We start from the raw sequence: 21709 nt of genomic DNA on the forward strand, positions 1-21709 counted from the left end.
TGGTCCTCTTAAGAAGTTGTGGCTTTTCTGTGGAAAGCCGTCAAGTCTCAGTGGAATCTCTTCAGCTGAAAATTAACCTCATTCTACATGATTGTTCGTTGACAGCCTAAGGATTTAACTGTGGAAGGAGAATTTATCCTGGATTTGCTCAAATAAGTTTCACACTTTCCACATTTTCATTATTGAAAGCAAAAAGCGGTACAGAAGAGTGGAGCTAAATGAAGACTTCCCAATCGTCTTTTAATATTAGGTATCACTCAGCATGGCATATTAATATCAACTAATGGAGAGTTGCTGCCTTACTGCACCAGAAACCCAGGTTTGAGCCTGACTACGAGTGCTGTCTGTACGGAGTTTGTATGTTCTCCCTGCAGTTTTTTCCAGGTATTGTTTACTTTGGGGGCTCCAGTATTCTTCCACATTCCAAAGATGTGCAGGTTTGTAGGTTAATTGGATTCTGTAAATTGTCCCTAGTTTGTAGGACAGAACTAGTATTTGTAGGTGATCGCTGGTCGGTCGGTGCAGGCTCTGTGGGCCGAAGGACCTGTTTCCATGCTGTATCTCTAAAAATTAAAAACTAATCCTGACTTCCATAACATAATTGTTTTAACACATTGGGAAAAATCTGCACCATGCTTCCTATGCAAAATAAAATTGAGAAGAGAATTAGAGGAGATTCCCCCACTGGTACAAATAGCTTCTACAAGTAATAATTCATGTTGAGCTATTTAGATTTTTGGCATCTAGAACTAAAACTCTAATTTGTTTGTTTGTTTGTTCCTGAACTACAGCCAAATCGGTACATGATAATTTTAGGCCCACCTTACTGACCATCATCCCTTTGGTGCTAATTGAAGAAGTTTCATTGAAATAGGTGTTATATTTTTTAAGTTATTCACATTTTAAAGTTTTAATCTACCTCCTAGGGAGGGTGGGGGATAAGGGGGGATGGAATGGGGGGGAGGGGAAGGGCGGGAGAGGAGGGCAGAGGAGGGGGGAAAGGGGACGGGAAGGGGGGAGGGGAAGGGGAGAGGAGAGGGTGCTGCATCAATGCAGGAAAGGTTTGGGCCCAACGGGTCCACTTGGTCTAGTTTTGGTTTAAATTTGAGAAACTAAAGGCTGATGTACAGAGTAATATTGTAAAGCAAATAAAAGATTCAAGAGAAAGTTGTGTCTGACAGTAAGCTTGGATCACACTTGTCTTAGTAAAGAAGAGTTGTGATGCTATGGAAAAAATATTTTTACAAATGAAAACTACAAAGAAAATGGATTTTGTTTAATTATGACATTTTGTTTAGGCAAAATTATTCAATGAAAATAACAGAAGTATTCATTCCAAAGGTTACCTGGTTCCAATATAGTATGTCTGAGCTCATAAGCAAAAACATTAAAGATTTATTTTCGTATTGTGTGGAATAATGGAAAATGGATCCCAACATACCCCTTTAATGGAATACAGATGGTGTGATTCTTTCTTTGAAATGGATCATAATATTGACATTTCGTTAATATACTCCCAACGGTATGATTCATGGTGTTGTTATAGTGATAAACTCAAGTCGACATTTGCTAAAGCTACTGATAACCTACTGGTAAAGCTACTGGTAACCTCGGCTCAACAGTAACCACTTTTCAGCTAACAAGGAAGTGATATCATAAGGGATATTGGATTATTTTCTAATTATTTCTCTGCACTTTAGTTTTGCAATCAATCACATGGAAATAGTATCTGCAATGTTTGTCATTTTCCAAAATTCTATGCATTATGAAATGGTTCTTGCTAAATGAGGGTGATGAATATATTTAAAGATTGGAGGAGAGACAAAGTCAAATAGATTTATTGAAGGCTAAACATATTTGACCAAACTACAGGACCTTTTTGAGGATTGGAGAACCAGTGGATTTGGTGCATTGGATTTCAGGCCTTTGATAAAACTACCGCACAAGAGGTTAACCTCCTCCCTCATGTGTCACTCTGATCCCCGTCACCAGCAGTCAGTCGAAGAGAAGCCAATCCTCAGCTCCACGAACACCGCATGGTTGCCGGAAAACACCATCACTGGATAGAGCTCCATATTGATCTAAGGCCACAGCCAAAACTAAGATAATCCCAGTCAGAGGAGTAGAAGGGAAAGGCTGAGAGAGGAAGCAGGAGAGACAGTGGAAGAGAGGAAGGAAGAAAGAAGAGAGTGAAAGTATGGTACCTCCCCACTAGCTGTGTTTCCCTTTTGCAGGTTGGAGGAAGGCTGAGTTGCTGGGACAAGCCCGAGATCACCAATACCTCCTCTCAAGGCAAGAGTGAACTGCAGAGATAAGACTGAGATTGCTGTGCCTCCTCTTTTGAGGTTACGATTGAACTGTCGGGACAAGCCCTAGATAGACGCTGCCTCCTTTGAGGCCAAGTCTGAGCCGTCAGGGCAAACCTGAGACTGCCATGCCTCTTCTTCGAGGTCAAGACTGAGCTACCAGGACAAGCGTAAGACAACCAGCAGCACTTCTGGAAGCAAGAGTGAACTGCAGGGACAAGCGTGAAATCATCATGCCTTCTCTTTTGAGGCCAGGACTGTGCCACTGGAACAAGCCCAATACAGCCACCACACCCCCTTTGAGGTAAGGACTGAGCCTCCAGGCCAAACCCAAGACTGCTAGTGCCTCCTCTTCAAGATCAAGACTGAGCTGCCGTGATAAGTCCAAGACAGCCAGCACCTCTTCATATGCACACTGATGATGGAGGGACTGTACCCCCACTCAAACCTGAACTTTCTCATAATTGTTGTCATTCATATAAATAAATTATATGACATGACTGCATCCTACTGCGAGTGATGGTGCAGTCAGGGTGTGAACCTTTGGAATTCATTGCCACAGACAGCTGTGGAGACCAAGTCTTTGAGCATTTCTCAAGCGAAGATTGACAGGTACTTGATTATGGTGTTAGTTATGGGGAAAAGGCAGGAGAATGGTGTTGAGAGGGAAAGATCAACCATGATTGAATGGCGGAGTAGACTTGATAGGCCGAATGGCCTGCTTCTACTCCTATCACTTACAAACTTCTTGTTAACCCAGCATCATCACTAATGCCCCTGTGTGTAAAATTAAACCATATGAAATTGAAGGTAATATTCTATCATGATTGAAAATTAATTGTGAGACAGGGAGAAGAGATTAGGACTAATTGGATAAGAATAAATAGAATGCAGGGCATTCAAGATCATTACAACTCACTGTTTCCAAAAAAAAACTTTGTGGCCAGTAGAAACAGAATCACTATTCCTATCACATCTCCTCATAATTTTGTAACTTTGAATATCTCCTTTTAATCTCTTGCTAGGCTTTGCATCTCTGAGAACCATCTGTACTTTTCCAAACACTTCTTTTGCCTCTTTGTTGTTATTAACTGTTAAACAAAATGATGTCAAAAGAAAAATAGAGAGCAGTTTAATTTCAGTAGTTTTATTGAAAAATGCCTCTTTTGTTTCAGAAATAAATAGGAAATTTAGGCTGTGAAATTCACAATCGGCAGTTACAAATATGAAGCAGCAATTCTATATCCATAGGCTTGCAAAGATTCCAACTGCATTCTTGTTTCCGAAAACACTATATTCTGGTAAAAGTTCCATACTAAATATACATCACAGACATGCTTTTCCATCATTTTATGTAACAATTCTGCTGAGAACCAGCACATTTACATTTAAAGTATTAAAGTCTTAATGTAAAAAATAGTTCTAAGCAGTACTGTGTCTGGTAGGTACATTGAATCTAAGCAGTATCCTTTTTAAGAGTGTGTTGCACTTAATTTTTTGATGTAACCAGCTGATACACTTGTAAGATAAAGTAAAATATTCCTATAAGCTTATAACTTAAAATACAGGTAGACTATATAATAATTGGAATGTATTGACAAGCTTGTCTTTGATTAATTGTCGCTATTGTTTTAACATCATCTGGAGTGCTAATATCGGGTAAAGGCACAGAGTAACCATTGTGGATGCAGGCATAATGGGGACATTTGAAATTGGAAAGAGAGACTGTTGTAGAGTGATGTGAACATTTTAAAGATATTTCATATTGTAAACCTTTTTTAGTGTTTTGTCATGTAATTCTGTGATGTAATTGAAATGAATGGGGATGCAGTTAAAACCAATAAATGCACCTGAATAACAGCAAAGACATGTAATAAAGTAGAAGCATAAACACAAATAGGAGGAAAGTAACAGGCGTGAGTACAAAGAGGATATTTGCTGTACTTGTGTACAGAAATGCCATTTTTCAAATGTTGACAAGGCGGGAATAGAAGGCTAATCTGATTGCTGTGGTTACAACATTGAAAGAAAGCTTGCCATTGTTTTTAACAAAATAATTTCTACAGGAAGCTTTAATGCATATTGTGCAGTGGAAATTGTTGTGTGGATATTAGGAACTGATCTAGATTTTACATGTAACAATGTTGCAGTAACAAAAATGTATCTACTTTCACTCAAGTTAAGTTGGGAGAATTCACTTGTGAAATTAATTTATGCAAGATATAAATCCAAAACCGAAAAGTTATAATTCAGATCATGAATATTTTCTAGCTGGTCATTCAAAAGTAAATAATCCAAAACACAGAAGCTTCTGCAGATATGAATGTGGCAATAAGGCACAGCCTGAAATTCAACTGGATTCAACGCATCTTCATACCCTCCCCCATTTATTGGAACAATGATGGACATTTCTCATGATTGCACTCGACTAAATCCAGGCGACTGAATTTCAGATTCAATTTGGTCGATTTCTTCATCCTCTTCCCTTTCTATGGGAACAACACGGGTTTCTGGACGGTAGGGTTGTTGCTCGTAATGTCCTGGTTGGAAATATGGGTCTCATATATCAAACACTATAATTGTCAGCCTACCATTCCTTATGTGTAGACATGTACACAACATGTTGGACACAAAATCTTACAACATATTCATTTTTATATATATCTATACATGTATATATTTATATGCATATTTTGATTTACATTCACCTGAAAATTTGTCTTTTGCACAGTTATACTATTTTCTAATAAAGCACTGGGGAACAATAGAATCGCTTCTTTTTAACTCATCAGTACGATTTGTTAATAAAGGAATTAAAAAAAATAAACCAAAACAGCAATTGAACATGAAGCATAACCATCATTACATTTGGAATTGTAGGGCAGCTTACTTAAATCATGCGATGCAACATATATAAAGGGATGCTCAATAAAGGACAAATTTTTAGTTAAAAAAATGATGTATGTCTGAGCATGATTAATACTCATACTGAATGTTCTGATTTGATCTGCCCGAGGCTGTTAACAAATACCCACTAAATACAATTTAATAATATGAAGGCAATTGCAATTTTAAATAAGACACTTAAGGGAAAATAGCAGACAGAAATACAAGATAGTCGTGGAAGAAAAAGGGGAATAAGTAAGAACAGTGGTGGATGCATTGCTTATATATTTGAGGTTCTAATTCACAAATCCTATGTTATCAGGGGGGAATTTAGTTTAATTGGAGTCTGAATCAGAAGAATTACTGAAACTTACTCATGTTTGGCTATGTGTGGCTCCTTACTAGAAGAGCAGGAACAAACAAATCCAGACTTAGAAATTGTGGTATCGTTCCAAGATTATCCCCATCTATGCAACTGATAATATACTACAATAGCAAAGCCATATTGATTGTTTCTTTTTGTTCATCTTGTGAGCAGTACTTATTTTTCTAGTTAAACAAAAACATTTAAAATATATATATACTCTGCCTTCATGAAGTCTGAAGTAAGTTATTTTTACCTCACTCCCACTTAACCTGCATTTCCTCATGCCCTCATGTCTATCACCCACTTACAGAAAGATTTTGATTAAAAAATTTGTCTTGGTTGGTAGCAAAAAATGGCATTAGTGAATCAGTCGCCCATTTAACTTTCAATCTAATTTTTGTTTCCACTTTGTAAGACGTTACCTGGCCTGTAGGAGATAGCCAATTTACAATTGCTCATTGTAGATTACCATAGACAAATTTCACACCTCTCTATGCTTCTATGATTCTTTTGATTCATCAGTGTTGTTGTATCAGTTTTTAGGGAAATACTTTAATGCAAAGAATGGTTACTTTCTAACGCAAATAGCAAATAGCAGGCCTGAATATAGAAGGTGATTTAATAGATATTACAGCTGGTGTGGGTTGTGATTTATATTGAACCATTGAAATGCCACAATTAGTTATTTACAGAAACAATATGACAAAATAATTTGAACATTCCAAGCTAAAAATCTATGGTTTTTGTTTGTTGTGGTTTGCAGAATAATACAACCTCCGTGGGGTTAGTTGTAATTTTAAGCTTTGTTCGTGTGTGAGATTCTTTTTTTTTGACTTCACGATGAAACAGTCCTACTAGGACAGGCATCTCTGACGTCTGTTTCATATATAGAAATTGCAAACTCTCTTAGTTTAGTAGGTGTGATTTTCTCTCCTTATGAAGAACTGATGGTCAACAGAGTTCGTTAAATCAACTCCTGGTGAATTTTCCAAAAAGGCTCATTTCTTATTAAGATCGGGAACAAATATTTCAGAAACAGGACTTTTCGTTTTTTTGTAAGCATCATAGGTATCTAGTAAAATTTATCCGGAACCTGAAATAGGTTAAGAATGATGTTAGTTTTGGGAAAAAATAACTAGATATATATGTTATATATATATAGTTTTCTCTTTTATTGCAGTGGTGAATAAACAAGATTTTTCTAATTTCTTTTAATTATTCAGTACAAAAATCAAACATGTTACATCACAATATTTAGACCATTAACATATATGGGAAGAGGGTTAATTTTCTCTGTGCTCCAGTTGGTGTTAATTTCAGGAAGCCTTTTATTTACCCCAATTTACTTGTATCTCAAACAGTAAAACTATTGCACTGAGAAAATTAAAGTCTTTTATTGATATTTTTATTGTATTTAACAAAATTTATTTATTTTTATTTTTTGTTATTGGATAGTAAGTTAAAACAACCCAACTTAGTTAGATTTTGATTATGTTTTAGCGCAAGTTATAAAATTAATTTGTTCTTGATCTGTTTGTTTCTTGTGAAGATTTTTATAACTTTTCATTTAGTCATTTTTGTTAAATTAGACTTTAAATTCAACTATATAGTACTTTAAAAAAAATAAACAATGCTTACAGTTGTACGGACAATATATTTTATCACCAGTTTATGGAATTATCAGTAATAATAAAGATCTAATAATATTAATTTTTTTGTTCACTTTCTTTGATGATTAGATCGATTTCAGCTCAGATAATTTGACCAAGAATATCTCATTTTTGTGTGGTGGAGAGAAATCAGAGAAATCAGAGAAATGAAAGTCCTGAACACAGATTACCAGGGAAGGGAAATTCCTGGACGTTGAAGAGAAGTTTGTTGGACTGGCGATTAGGGCTGAGATGAAGAGAATGTTATTTCTAAAACCAATTATGAAATCAATGGAGTTTAAATTGGAGATAGGATAATGAGAAAGGGAAAGCACTACGTATTTTGAAGTGTTGAAGGAAAGGAAGTCCTGTATGTATGGAAATAGTAGGGGTAGTAAAATTATATATGCATAGATTTTGTAGTGGGAAAACTTTGAATGCATGGGGCGTTTAGGTGAGGTGAAGCTCTGCATGCATGGGCTTCATGAGGATGGAAAATACTGCACTGGTGGTGTCAGTGGAGGAAAAGGACACTAGATTGGTGGGGAATGTAGCAGTGCCTGAGTCAAAGCTATGATCTTTTCGATTCCTATCAGATCACCCCTCAGCCTCCTTCACTCCAAGGCGAACAAGGCCAACCTATTTATTCTCCCTGCATAACAAAAGTAAATATTACGAATAATTTTAATCTACCCCATATTTTCTAAACTATTGAAGAATGGGAGGTAATCTCATTAAAACATAATCTCATATAATATATAGGTTTTGATGGGATAGAATCCATTACTAGAAAATCAAGAGCAATAGAAAATAATCTGACAATTTTCATTTAGTTGTGATTCTTTGAAACTCCCCAAAAGGCTGTGGAAGCTCAGTTGTGAATACATTAAAGACGATTAAACAAATTTCTAGGGCCAAGAGAATTAAAGGATTTGTAAAACCTATGTGCATGGGGTTGAAAGGCAAATGGGAACTGCATTGAGAAGGAAGAAGAGTAACAATTGTGGGTTTGACAAATGAGGGGCAGCGTTGCTCATATTAGTATATATTTTTTATAACTATGAATAACAAAATTGCAAAACGGACAATAATGTAAGTAAGTAATCCAGTGGACGGAAAGTGCTTAAATGAAAACAGAGTGCTACGAATATTACGTAGAATTCTCGGTTTCTCATTTGTAGCAGTCAAAAGTTGTTCGTTATCTTTGCATACAGATGGTGAAAGTAGTTTTCACTTTGAGGTGAATTGTTGTAAGCAATGTTAACACGTTTTTTGCTTCAAGAAAGACCAGATACAGTCCTAGTGAAAATAAGCCTTGCTATTTTGATAGGAGGGATAGAGATAAATGACATATCCTGTCATACAGTAATGAGGGGCATATAACATAAGCAACATCACCTTATCTTTCAATTAGGCATATTACACCTCTCAGGACTCAATATTGAAATCAGCAATTTTAGATACCAGACTTTCCAATTTATATCAGATCTAACCAGTTGTAAAAAAAATGTTATCAACCTGTAACATTAACACTGTTTACCTGCACTGATGCATGGGATGCTGAGTATACCTAGCATTCTCTATTGCTTCAGACTTCCAACAATTGAGGTGTTTTGTACCATCAATCCCCCTTTGTCATCCATCTCCTTTTAATTACATCTGTTCCAGACATATTAAAAGCTTCGCCACTTTCTATCAGATAGCATCAGCCTGTTTGCATTATTCAATCTCTCTTTGTCATTGCTCTGTCATGGTAATTCCCTTTGCCTCTTCTTACTTTGCAAAAAAAACAAATTTGATTTTAACTTTTCCTGGTTCTGATGAAAGGTTAACCTTAAATGTTAACTCTGATTTTCTCTCCACAGATGTTGCCTGATCTGTTCAATGTTTCCATAATTTTCCTTATTTAATAATTTTGAAATGGATATCACTTTCTGTATTCCATGAGTATTTCATAGAAACCTTAATTGGAGTTTCATAAGTGGCTTTCCAGTTGTGACTTTTCTGAAAGATTCTCTTCTGCTGGTGTTTTCATTCTCACTTTCTATCTCTCTACCTCATCGATTGTGGCATTTGATCAACTGACATTATACCACAAAAGTGGCACTTCTCACAGCATGAATTTGTGATCACTGCTGAATTACAGAATTGGAATATTTGATCGTGTTTTCTTTCCAGCAGGCGCATAGAACTTAGAGAACCACTGGCAAAAATCTGAGATGGAAACAATGAATTGGAATAGTAAACATTTTTCCTAGGTTTCTTATAGCAGTGCCTGGAGCAGAGATAGAAGATTATTTGGCCCAATGTTTCAAAGCTGGCTCTTTTTTTTCTTATGTTCCTTCCATTAGAAACATAGAAAATAGGTGCAGGGGGAGGCCATTTGGCCCTTCAAGCCAGCACCGCCGTTCATTGTGATCATGGCTGATCATCTACAATCAGTAACCTGTGCCTGCCTTCTCCCCATATCCCTTGATTCCACTAGCCCCTAGAGCTCTATCTAACTCTCTTTTAAATTCATCTAGTGAATTGGCTCCCACTGCCTTCTGTGGCAGAGAATTCCACAAATTCACAACTCTCTGGGTGAAAAAGTTTCTTCTCACTTCAGTTTTAAATAGCTTCTCCTTTATTCTTAGACTATGTCGGCTCGAGGGGCCGAATAGCCTACTCCTGCACCTATTGTCTATTGTCCCCTGGTTCTGGACTCCCCCAACATTGGGAACAATTTTCCTGCATCTAGCTTGTCTAGTCATTTTATAATTTTATATGTCTCTATAAGATCCTCTCTCATCCTTCTAAATTCCAGTGAATACAAGCCGTCTTTCCAATCTTTCCTCGTATGACAGTCCCTCCATCCCAGGGATTAACCTTGTGAACCTACGCTGCACTGCCTCAATAGCAAGGACGTAATTCCTCAAATTGGGAGACCAAAACTGCACACAATACTCCAGATGTAGTCTCACCAGGGCCCTATACAACGGCAGAAGGACTTCGTTGCTCCTGTACTCGAATCCTCTCGTTATGAAGGCCAACATGCCCTTAGCTTTCTTCACTGCCTGCTGTACCTGCACGCTTACTTTCAGTGACTGGTGTACAACTAAACCAAGGACTCGTTGCACTTCCCCTTTACCTAATCTGACACCATTGAGATAATAATCTGCCTCCTTATTTTTGCCGCCAAAGTGGATAACATCACATTTATCTACATTATACTGCATCTGTCATGCATCTGCCCACTCACTCAAGCTGTCCGAGTTCTCAAGGAAAAAATGTTATATTTATGTATGTGAGGATGGAAAAGGTTATTCCTATCGACTCAGAATTTTGAACTTAAAAGAAAAATCTGCTCTAACAATCTCTTGTTCCTTAATATAACAGGTTACTCAACTCTGATATTGCTCTTCTTTTTCTCAGGATGTTCCTCATCGTGAAAGATGACTTCTTATTCCATGTCAGTTGATGTGTCTATCTCAATACCTCTTGTATTTGGTTCTATCACCTATCTTCACCTATCTTGGCAGTGCATTCCAGGCACCTACCACTCTGAGTAAAAAAAAACTTATCTCCCACATCTCTTTTAAAGCTTCCCTCTCTTCTCTTAAACCTATGCTATTAGTATTACATTTCTGCCTTGGGAAAAATAATGTAAAAGATTCAACCCTATCTATGCCTTGCATAATTTTGTATACTTCTACCATGTCTCCCCTCAGTCATTGACACTCCTGCAAAAACAATCCAAATTTGTCCAACCTCTCCTTGCAGCCAATAGACTCAAATCCAGTCAGCATCCTGGTAAAGCTCTTCTGCCAGGTATAAGGGTGAATCTATCCAGGAAATGCCTGGCTGAATTACTTTTTATATAGGATAAAGTCAATTTTGTATCGTGTAAATAAGTGCAATGTAGTTGATTGAATTTCTGAGACAGAATTATTTGCCAAGATAGTGTTGCAGCACAAAGTTGTGTGTCATTATTATCATCAATAGAAATATATTACCCTTTAATTATCATATGATATTCAAGTGTTTATGTCATTATCCAAAAGGATCATAGAATTGTTTCTGGGAGCTAATCGGGGCTGTTAGACCCAAGCACTAGGACTTGCCTGTCACCTTACCATATCCATTCATTCCCTTTGTTTCTCACTAATCAGACTGAAAATATATTTCTCAATTTGTATCCAGTGTGTAAACCACTGGTCACATGTGACTCAATAGAAATCCAGATTTTGCATTTGATTAATAGATAACAAGAAATATTTGGTAATGTGGTTATGGACATGTGTTTGTTTAACATAACCATGGTTACTGAATGATAAATGTAAATTTAAAACACATTTACTGAAACTGTGAATATGTATGAAGCACTAAAATTAATTTATGCAACTAAATATTGCCACAACAGTGACCAGTCAACACTTTCAACTGAGTAACATTGATTTAGCTATGCATTTCATTATCCATGAGAACATACTAATTTTCTGTGGGAAGAATTGCCTGTCATCCTTCCAGGAGGATACATTTCAGCTGCCATGCAATTCCTAGAGAATCTTAAACATTCAGAGACCCTAACTCTGGTCACAACCCTAACTGTGGTCCTCGCTCTCCTTTGGAACTGATAGTTATGTGAATCAAGCCATTTTTGCTGGAGCAACTCAGCGGGGACAGGCAGCATCTCTTGAGAGAAGGAATGGATGAAATGTCACCCATTCCTTCTCTCCAGAGATGCTGCCTGTTACTCCAGCATTTTGTGTCTATCTTCGATTTAAACCAGTATTTGCAGTTCTTGAAACAAGCCACATCCTAGCTTCACAAATCCTTCTAAATAAAATTATTAGAGCGGAAAAAGATCCAATACAGGTGCCACACCGTGTCAAATCACTTTTTACTGATAACATCTCTGCCAAATACCACAGTTCTCTCATTAAAGTGATTTGTTAACTTATGTTGTTATTTCAGTTGTTGGTTTAGCCATCTGTTTAAATTCAGATTTATACAAGCAGCCACGGGAGCATTTAGAAAAATATTCCAATAACTGCTTACATTTACAAAAAAATATCAATGTTATATCACTTTGCAATTAATATTTATTTTGTCCTACTTGACTTATCGATAAATAAATTGCATAGCACAGGACAGAATGGTCGACTGATCACATTCGTTTGCTGAAGAGTAAACTATTCATTTGTCAACTTGATGGTTGGTTTACAAGCTCCACCAGAAGCTGATTAGTTTTTAGTACCTTGATTTAAATCATGTTAATTACTATGTTAAAAAGTCATATCTTTTAAAATAAAAGGTAAGTATCTTTTAGAAAAATGTTTATAGAATAATTATAAAAGCAGTTAAAGTTCTGAATTGACCAAATCAACAGGATTTTATCACAATAAGGTGTTTAAAAAATGTCAGTTATATGATTTAAAAATACAAAGAATTTTCAAAAGTATAACCTACTTGGATATCCATTGTAAGGGATGCCTGCACACATTGAGGAATCGCAGTAACCAGGAGGGCCAGCTGGACCTCTAATTCCATAATGTCCTTGACGACCAGGTGGTCCAAGGGGTCCCCTTGGACCTGGAGCACCTGCCGGGCCAGTTCTTGATTGTCCAGGTGGGCCTATAAAGAGAAAACAGACTGATCATGCCTGGTCCAGAATAGTGTTAACATTCTTTCCCTGTTTTAGTTTCATTTCCTGTTTCAATTTCATTTCCTGCCCCAGTTTCATTTCATTCCTTTTGTTTTCCAGTTTCATTTGATCTCTGTTATGTCTCATCCTTTAATTACCTCAGCAAACCCACAACTCTGTTAGAACACAGAACAGTGCAGCACAGGAACAAGCCCTTCAGCCCACAATGTGTGTCCTCAACTTGATACCACTTCAAACCAATCTCCTCTGCCTGCATGTAATCTATATCCTTCCATGCACCTATTAATGTACATATCTAAAAGCCTCGAGGTTACAAGGGAGGTAACAAATAAGGATCAGGATTATATTTGAGGTAGAACTGATTTGCAAAACAATGACAAAGTGGTATAATTAAGCGGGTCTGATAGCATCTCTGCAGAACATGGACAGGTGACTTTTTGGATTAGGGCCCTACTTCAAACTGATGGTGGGGGAGTGAGAAAGCTAAAGTCTAGCCAGTAATGGGTTAATAGGGGTGGGGCGCTGATAGGCAGATGGTTTGACAAATGCTAAAGTTGAAGAAACCAAAGATGTGGGCAAAAGGATTGAACAGTTGCGAATTGAAGCTAGAGGTAAGAATGTAGGTGGAAGGGGAGGGGCTAGGGAGAAATAGGTGCATGTCCAGATGGGGCATAGGGAGGGAGGAGGGGAGGGGGGGGAGGGGAGGGAGGGAGGAGGGGAGGGAGGGAGGAGGGGAGGGGGGGGAGGGGAGGGGAGGGAGGGGAGGGGAGAGGGGGGGAGGGGGGAAAGAAAGGTGGAAATGTCAATGACTACAGGACACAGCTTTAAGGTGAGGGGCAAAGTTTAAAGGAGTAGTGAGGCAATTTTTTTTAGACAGAGTGATAATGGGTGGTGCAGGATGTAGATATGGTTTAAGAGGCTTTTAGATTGGTGCATGGATATGCAGAGAATTGTTGAGTACAGATCACATACAAACAGAAGGGATTAATTTAATTTGACATTATGTTCACCATACATTGTGGGCCGAAGGGTCTTCTCTTGTACTGTTCTGTGTTCATGCACCCAGACATGTATATCCAGATAAAAGTTGTTGTTTAGTTTAAAAGATTAACTCACTTCTTAATATAGCACTATCATGTACTAACTTTATGTATATATGCATCCATATATCTTAGATTGGGGAGAATACCCACAAGAAGCCAATAATGTTTCTGATTATGCACTGAATAGAATATGAGCGTCACTAATACTGTTGACCTTATTTTACCATGTAGAATAGAATCACCCTTTTTAATCTTATTTTTTGTTAAAATGGATATTGTAAAATCCCGAGTTATTAAATGAAATCAGTGCATATGTGCATTGAAATACTAATGATTTAAAATATTTTCTTTTCTCTTCCTCTTTGATAATTAACTTGCAAAACGTCTGTCTAACCCAAGAACTACCTGGCAGCTGTGCTTCTTGGTGTCTAGACTGCGTTCACATAATTCAAGAACTGTCTTTTGTAACTTTAAACATATGTTTTAAATTAAGCCACAAAGCTAGGAGCCCTTCACCCAACCCACATGAGGTTTTACCTGCCCCTCACCCTTATCCCCCCCCTCCCTAACAGCTTTGCTCCCTATAAGGAAAATGAAAATTTCTTATCATTGTATTAAAGTGACTCGTGTACCTTTTTTTCACCCAATTTCCAAGATCAAATGACTCCTATTTAATTACTGAATTATTCACTTATGGCTCATAGACTCAATATGCTACAAATGAACTAATGGCAAATCAAAATCTCTACTTTATAGTAGGAATGTGAGAAAAAAAGTTTTGTTTTAAATTATGAGCTGTGGCTATTTTAGTTGATAGCCTACCTTAAACAGATAAAAACAAGCCACCACCTATGCCTCCCTAAAACCCAAAAGGGGATGATGTAATATTTGTGTTGGATTGAGACATTTCATGGATAAGAAACAAATCAACCACTTCGTGTTGAAGACTGAGAAAATCATATGGATTCCAGATCTTGTGTTTCTCAACAAAAATAATGCTTAAATAACTAATATAATTCCAAGGACATGGTATGTTTCAATGCTCAATGAATTGTTGTTCATCAGTGACTGACATCTTCTTTACCATAAAAATGTTCTGTGAATTAAGTTTTCAGAAAGGTTTGAAAAGAGAGACTTGGGGGTTAGTGGGTGGGGGCCAGTGAAATTAAAAACCCTGGAAGCTGCTGCATGCAACCTAGGGAGAAATCATATCAGCACCATTTTCCTTTGTAAATGATTTATTATTACAAACTAAAGAAGCTTGTTAGTTTGCACTGTTGCGTGGTCTGGACATGTTATTTCAATTATTTCAGGCTTGGTCAAACTGAATTATTGTTAACATGGGGCAGAATGTTTCAGGTAGAAATTTGGAGCTATTACGTTTTTTTTTGTCGGGGAAAAAGAGAATTCCTCGCCAAAATATCCCAGTATAATGGCTCAAAAATTAAAAAATAAATGTCCCCAAATCTAATTAACGTTAAATTGAAAAAAATTGAAAAATCATTGAAAAATTGAAAAATCATTGAAAAATTGAAAATTGTGAGCCAATTCACCAAAACCCATTTCACACAATCATCGAAAATTGAAGTATCTCCATGATATTGGCATTCAAACTAAATAGTGGAGCAGTTTGATTTTAATTCATAATTCCCCAACCAATTTGGAGCAATAAAATCTGCATCATGTAAATTGTATTCCTTGCTCATTGCAAATATTTTTTAATAAATAAACCCACATACCAGGAGGTCCAGGTAAACCTGATGGTCCTTGCTTCCCAATACCTGGATTACCCCGTTCACCCTTTTCTCCTGAAGGTCCTATCAAAGAGAAAAATATATTTGCTTTTACATCATTGAAAGGTTCAGATGCGTAAACAATTATACAGAAAAAATCTACTTTACAGTGCTTTCTTGGGACATATTGCAAAAACAAAGCTGGAACACTGTCAGTAAATGAACCAAAACAAATTTTCTCAACATTATAGAAAATAGACAATAGGTGCAGGAGTAGGCCATTCAGCCCTTCGAGCCAGCATCGCCATTCAATGCGATCATGGCTGATCACTCTCAATCAGTACCCCGTTCCTGCCTTCTCCCCATACCCCCTCACTCCGCTATCCTTAAGAGCTCTATCCAGCTCTCTCTTGAAAGCATCCAACGGACTGGCCTCCACTGCCTTCTGAGGCAGAGAATTCCACACCTTCACCGCTCTCTGACTGAAAAAGTTCTTCCTCATCTCCGATCTAAATGGCCTACCCCTTATTCTTAAACTGTGGCCCCTTGTTCTGGACTCCCCCAACATTGGGAACATGTTTCCTGCCTCTAATGTGTCCAATCCCCTAATTATCTTATATGTTTCAATAAGATCCCCCCTCATCCTTCTAAATTCCAGTGTATACAAGCCCAATCGCTCCAGCCTTTCAACATACGACAGTCCCGCCATTCCGGGAATTAACCTAGTGAACCTACGCTGCACGCCCTCCATAGCAAGAATATCCTTCCTCAAATTTGGAGACCAAAACTGCACACAGTACTCCAGGTGCGGTCTCACCAGGGCCCGGTACAACTGTAGAAGGACCTCTTTGCTCCTATACTCAACTCCTCTTGTTATGAAGGCCAACATTCCATTGGCTTTCTTCACTGCCTGCTGTACCTGCATGCTTCCTTTCATTGACTGATGCACTAGGACACCCAGATCTCGTTGAACTCCCCCTCCTCCATTGACACCATTCAGATAATAATCTGCCTTTCTATTCTTACTTCCAAAGTGAATAACCTCACACGTATCTACATTAAACTGCATCTGCCATGTATCCGCCCACTCACACAACCTGTCCAAGTCACCCTGCAGCCTTATTGCATCTTCCTCACGATTCACACTACCCTCCAGCTTAGTATCATCTGCAAATTTGCTAATGGTACTTTTAATTCCTTCGTCTAAGTCATTAATGTATATCGTAAATAGCTGGGGTCCCAGCACCGAACCTTGCGGTACCCCAATGGTCACTGCCTCCCATTCCGAAGGGGACCCATTTATCCCCACTCTTTGCTTTCTGTCTGTCAACCAATTTTCTATCCATGTCAGTACCCTACCCCCAATACCATGTGCCCTAATTTTGCCCACTAATCTCCTATGTGGGACCTTGTCGAAGGCTTTCTGAAAGTCGAGGTACACCACATCCACTGACTCTCCCCTGTCAATTTTCCTAGTTACATCCTCAAAAAATTCCAGTAGATTTCTCAAGCATGATTTCCCCTTCGTAAATCCATGCTGACTCGGAATGATCCTGTTATGCTATCCAAAATGCTCAGCAATTTCGTCTTTTATAATTGACTCCAGCATCTTCCCCACCACTGATGTCAGACTAACTGGTCTATAATTACCCGTTTTCTCTCTCCCTCCTTTCTTAAAAAGTGGGATAACATTTGCTATCCTCCAATCCACAGGAACTGATCCTGAATCTATAGAACATTGAAAAATGATCTCCAATGCTTCCACTATTTCTAGAGCCACCTCCTTAAGTACCCTGGGATGCAGACCATCAGGCCCTGGGGATTTATCAGCCTTCAGTCCCATCAGTCTACCCAAAACCATTTCCTGCCTAATGTGGATTTCCTTCAGTTCCTCCATCACCCTAGGTTCTCCGGCCCCTAGAACATTTGGGAGATTGTGTGTATCTTCCTCAGTGAAGACAGATCCAAAGTAACGGTTTAACTTGTCTGCCATTTCTTTGTTCCCCATAATAAATTCCCCTGCTTCTGTCTTCAAGGGACCCACATTTGCCTTGACTATTTTTTTCCTCTTCACGTACCTAAAAAAACTTTTGCTATCCTCCTTTATATTATTGGCTAGTTTACCCTCGTACCTCATCTTTTCTCCCCGTATTGCCTTTTTAGTTAACTTTTGTTGCTCTTTAAAAGAGTCCCAATCCTCTGTCTTCCCACTCTTCTTTGCTATGTTATACTTCCTCTCCTTAATTTTTATGCTGTCCCTGACTTCCCTTGTCAGCCACAGGTGTCTCTTACTCCCCTTAGAGTCTTTCCACCTCTTTGGAATAAATTGATCCTGCAACCTCTGCATTATTCCCAGGAATACCTGCCATTGCTGTTCTACCGTCTTCCCTGCTAGGGCCTCCTTCCAGTCAATTTTGGCCAGCTCCTGCCTCATGCCTCTGTAATCCCCTTTGCTATACTGTAATACTGACACTTCCGATTTTCCCTTCTGCCTTTCCATTTGCAGAGTAAAACTTATCATGTTGTGATCACTGCCTCCTAATGGCTCTTTTACCTCTAGTCCCCTTTTCAGATCAGGATCATTACACAACACTAAATCCAGAATTGCCTTCTCCCTGGTAGGCTCCAGTACAAGCTGTTCTAAGAATCCATCTCAAATGCACTCTACAAACTCTCTTTCCTGGGGTCCATTTCCAACCTGATTTATCCTATATTACCACAATAATTTACAGCTTAATTCAGATTAAATTTGATATTACATTGCAATATCATAGAACCACTGCTTTTAGGAGAGGAGGAGTCCACAAGTTCTCCTTGCTATAATGTAACACAAAATCCCCCCCCCCCCCCCCCACCACTGATGGGCCGTGGTTTATCTCTTGCTGGCATAATTAAACAGGGAATGCCTACATACGAGAAGATGTGGATTTAGGAGACTGTAAGATATGTACATGCAAAAATTCCATGGACCAGACTACAACACTTGACAAAAGATGATCACTGCAGCCTGTCAAAGGATTTGGATTCCTAGCAAAGGGTTGGCAGATGGAGTGTCCGAAGGTGCACTTTGAACAGTTATCAACTACTGCTTTAGAAATTAACTGTTGAACACTAAAAACATTGTGGTTTGTTAGATCTCTTCCAAAGGTGAACAGTATCAGAGCTGCTAACCAATGTAGAAAATAAGATGGTGTTTAGAGTCCAAACGTTTACCGGCCAATCATCAATGAAAGGCAATCTGTCGATCCATGGTTCAGGCTAAAAAATCTTTTTTTCCCAGAGTAAAACATGATATTTCCAAGTCATAGAGTGATACAGTATGGAAACAGGCCCTTCAGCCCAACTTGCCCACACCGGCCAACATGTCCCTGCTGCACTAGTCCCACCTGCCCGCCTTTGGTCCATATCCCTGCAAACCTGTCCTATCCATCTACCTGTCTAACTGTTTCTTAAATGTTGGGATAGTCCCTGCCTCAACTACCTCCTCTGGCAGCTTGCTCCATACACCCACCACCTTTGTGTGAAAAAGGTACCCCTTAGATTCCTATTAAATAGTTTTCCCTTCACCTTAAACCCATGTCCCTGGTCCTCGATTCACCTACTCTGGGCAAGAGACTCTGTGCATTTACCCGATCTATTCCGCTCATGATTTTATACATTTAGTGGTAGTGGTCATATAGTGGTAGAGGTGATTTCTGCATCAGCTGCACATAGAATGGCATCATTTCAAGGGAAAGTTAACCACAAATCGTCGGCACTTATGGGACAACCCATATCTTTTATGCACAATGTGGGATTGGGACTCCTGTAAATTGAATCCCACACTTACCTTTGGTTATTTCGACTCCACCCCTGCTCTTAACACGAGTCCAACCACAAGGCTCAGGCCCATAATGTAGGTGCAAAACTCTACTCTCAATCAAGCTTTGAAAATTGCCCCCCTCAAATCCTTCCCAATACCAGCCATCTAGTCTGCATGCTAATGCAAATTCAGACCTCAAACCTAGACCTGCAGACATAAATTCTTCTCTGGTCCCTCGGTCTAGATTTAATCAAATATAGCATGTTTTCAAAATTGTGTAATATCCTTTAAAGACTACTGAATTATTATTAGCAGTTTCATGGCATGCTCGTGAACCTGTTTTTTTGCCGTAGAATTTCCATGTCCTGTTTGTCCCCTGCGCAATGTTGCTAACCATCTGCAGGAGCTGGAATGGATCAAACTCACTTAAAGCAGAGCTCATTATTCTTTTCTCAAAGTTGTATCAGTACGTAATGATTTACACCAGGAAGCATTTAGTTGAACGCCCAGTACCCAGTCGCTACACAAATGTTGAATCATTTAATATTTCTCCTTAAATTATGATTATCTGCAATTGTAACTGGAACATTCTGGGAAGAGAATAGATTTATCCCACATAAGAGATTAGTATGCAAACTTAAAGCACACGGTATTGTGGGTTCAGTATTGATGTGGATAGAGAACTGGCTGGCAGACAGGAAGCAAAGAGTAGGAATAAACGGGTCCTTTTCAGAATGGCTGGCAGTGACTAGTGGGGGTACCGCAAGGCTCAGTGCTGGGACCCCAGCTATTTACAATATATATTAATGATTTGGACGAGGGAATTGAATGCAACATCTCCAAGTTTGCGGATGACACGAAGCTGGGGGGCAGTGTTAGCTGTGAGGAGGATGCTAGGAGGCTGCAAGGTGACTTGGATAGGTTAGGTGAGTGGGCAAATGCATGGCAGATGCAGTATAATGTGGATAAATGTGAGGTTCTTAAACTGTGACCTCTTGTTCTGGACTTCCCCAACATCGGGAACAATCTTCCTGCATCTAGCAAGAACAGGAAAGCAGACTATTATCTGCAACGAGACCTGGGTGTCGTGGTACACCAGTCATTGAAAGTAGGCATGCAGGTGCAGCAGGCAGTGAAAAAAGCGAATGGTATGTTGGCATTCATAGCGAGGGGATTTGAATATAGGAGCAGGGAGGTTCTGCTGCAGTTGTACAGGGCATTGGTGAGACCACACCTGGAGTATTGCGTACAGTTTTGGTCTCCTAATCTGAGGAAAGACATTCTTGCCATAGAGGGAGTACAGAGAAGGTTCACCAGATTGATTCCTGGGATGGCAGGACTTTCATATGAAGAAAGACTGGATAGACTCGGTTTGTACTCACTGGAATTTAGAAGATTGAGGGGGGGTCTTATAGAAACTTACAAAATTCTTAAGGGGTTGGACAGGCTAGATGCAGGAAGATTGTTCCCGATGTTGGGGAAGTCCAGAACAAGAGGTCACAGTTTAAGGATAAAGGGGGAGAACGTTTTTTTTCCACACAGAGAGTGGTGAATCTGTGGAATTCCCTGCCACAGAAGGTAGTTGAGGCCAGTTCATTGGCTATATTTAAGAGGGAGTTAGATGTGGCCCATGTGGCTAAAGGGATCAGGGGGTATGGAGAGAAGGCAGGTACGGGATACTGAGTTGGATGATCAGCCATGATCATATTGAATGGCCGTGCAGGCTCGAATGGCCTACTCCTGCACCTATTTTCTATGTTTCTATCTGCAATTGAATAGTGTAGAATTTTAACAATTCTGGGAAGAGAAGAGATTCATCTGCAATCGAATAGTGTAGAATTAACAATTCTGGGAGGAGAAGAGATTAATCTGCAATTGAATAGTGTTGAATTAATAATCCATACCTCTTTCACCTGGTGGTCCTCGATCAGCAGGTGTTCCAGGGAATCCTGATGTACCTGGTGGTCCTGTTTCTCCTACTGGTCCACGGTTACCTGGTTGGCCAGGTGAGCCAGGTGGGCCTGGGACAGCACGGTTACTGTGGTAACCATTAGGAATCTGGTTTATCATTGAGTTCACTCTTCTCATTTGGTCTGTAAAAATAAGAACATAAGTTAACAGAATATCTTAAATCATGATCATATGTTAATGTCATGGTATGAATCTTGTCTTAATATCCCTAAAGCTGCCAATCACATGGGGCAGCAGCTGTTTGAAACCAATCTCAGGATGTTCACCAAGGTAGACTATACGGATGTATGTGCAGTTAATCTAAT

General features: G+C 38.9%; 1 protein-coding gene across 1 annotated transcript in view; it reads right to left on the reverse strand.

Moving 5' to 3' along the window:
• Window positions 1–3437: 3437 nt before the first annotated feature.
• Window positions 3438–21709, reverse strand: part of col12a1a (collagen, type XII, alpha 1a) — a 241698-nt gene continuing 223426 nt past the window's right edge. The window contains exons 62-65 of the mRNA XM_078405469.1: window positions 21338–21526; window positions 15638–15715; window positions 12660–12824; window positions 3438–4846 (exon numbers count right to left, since the gene is read on the reverse strand). Of these exons, the coding sequence (XP_078261595.1) occupies window positions 4719–4846; window positions 12660–12824; window positions 15638–15715; window positions 21338–21526 (560 nt within the window). The 3' untranslated portion in view covers window positions 3438–4718. The remainder of the gene's footprint in view (window positions 4847–12659; window positions 12825–15637; window positions 15716–21337; window positions 21527–21709) is intronic.

Source organism: Rhinoraja longicauda, chromosome 9 (assembly GCF_053455715.1).
Source record: "Rhinoraja longicauda isolate Sanriku21f chromosome 9, sRhiLon1.1, whole genome shotgun sequence".
NCBI lineage: Eukaryota > Metazoa > Chordata > Chondrichthyes > Rajiformes > Arhynchobatidae > Rhinoraja > Rhinoraja longicauda.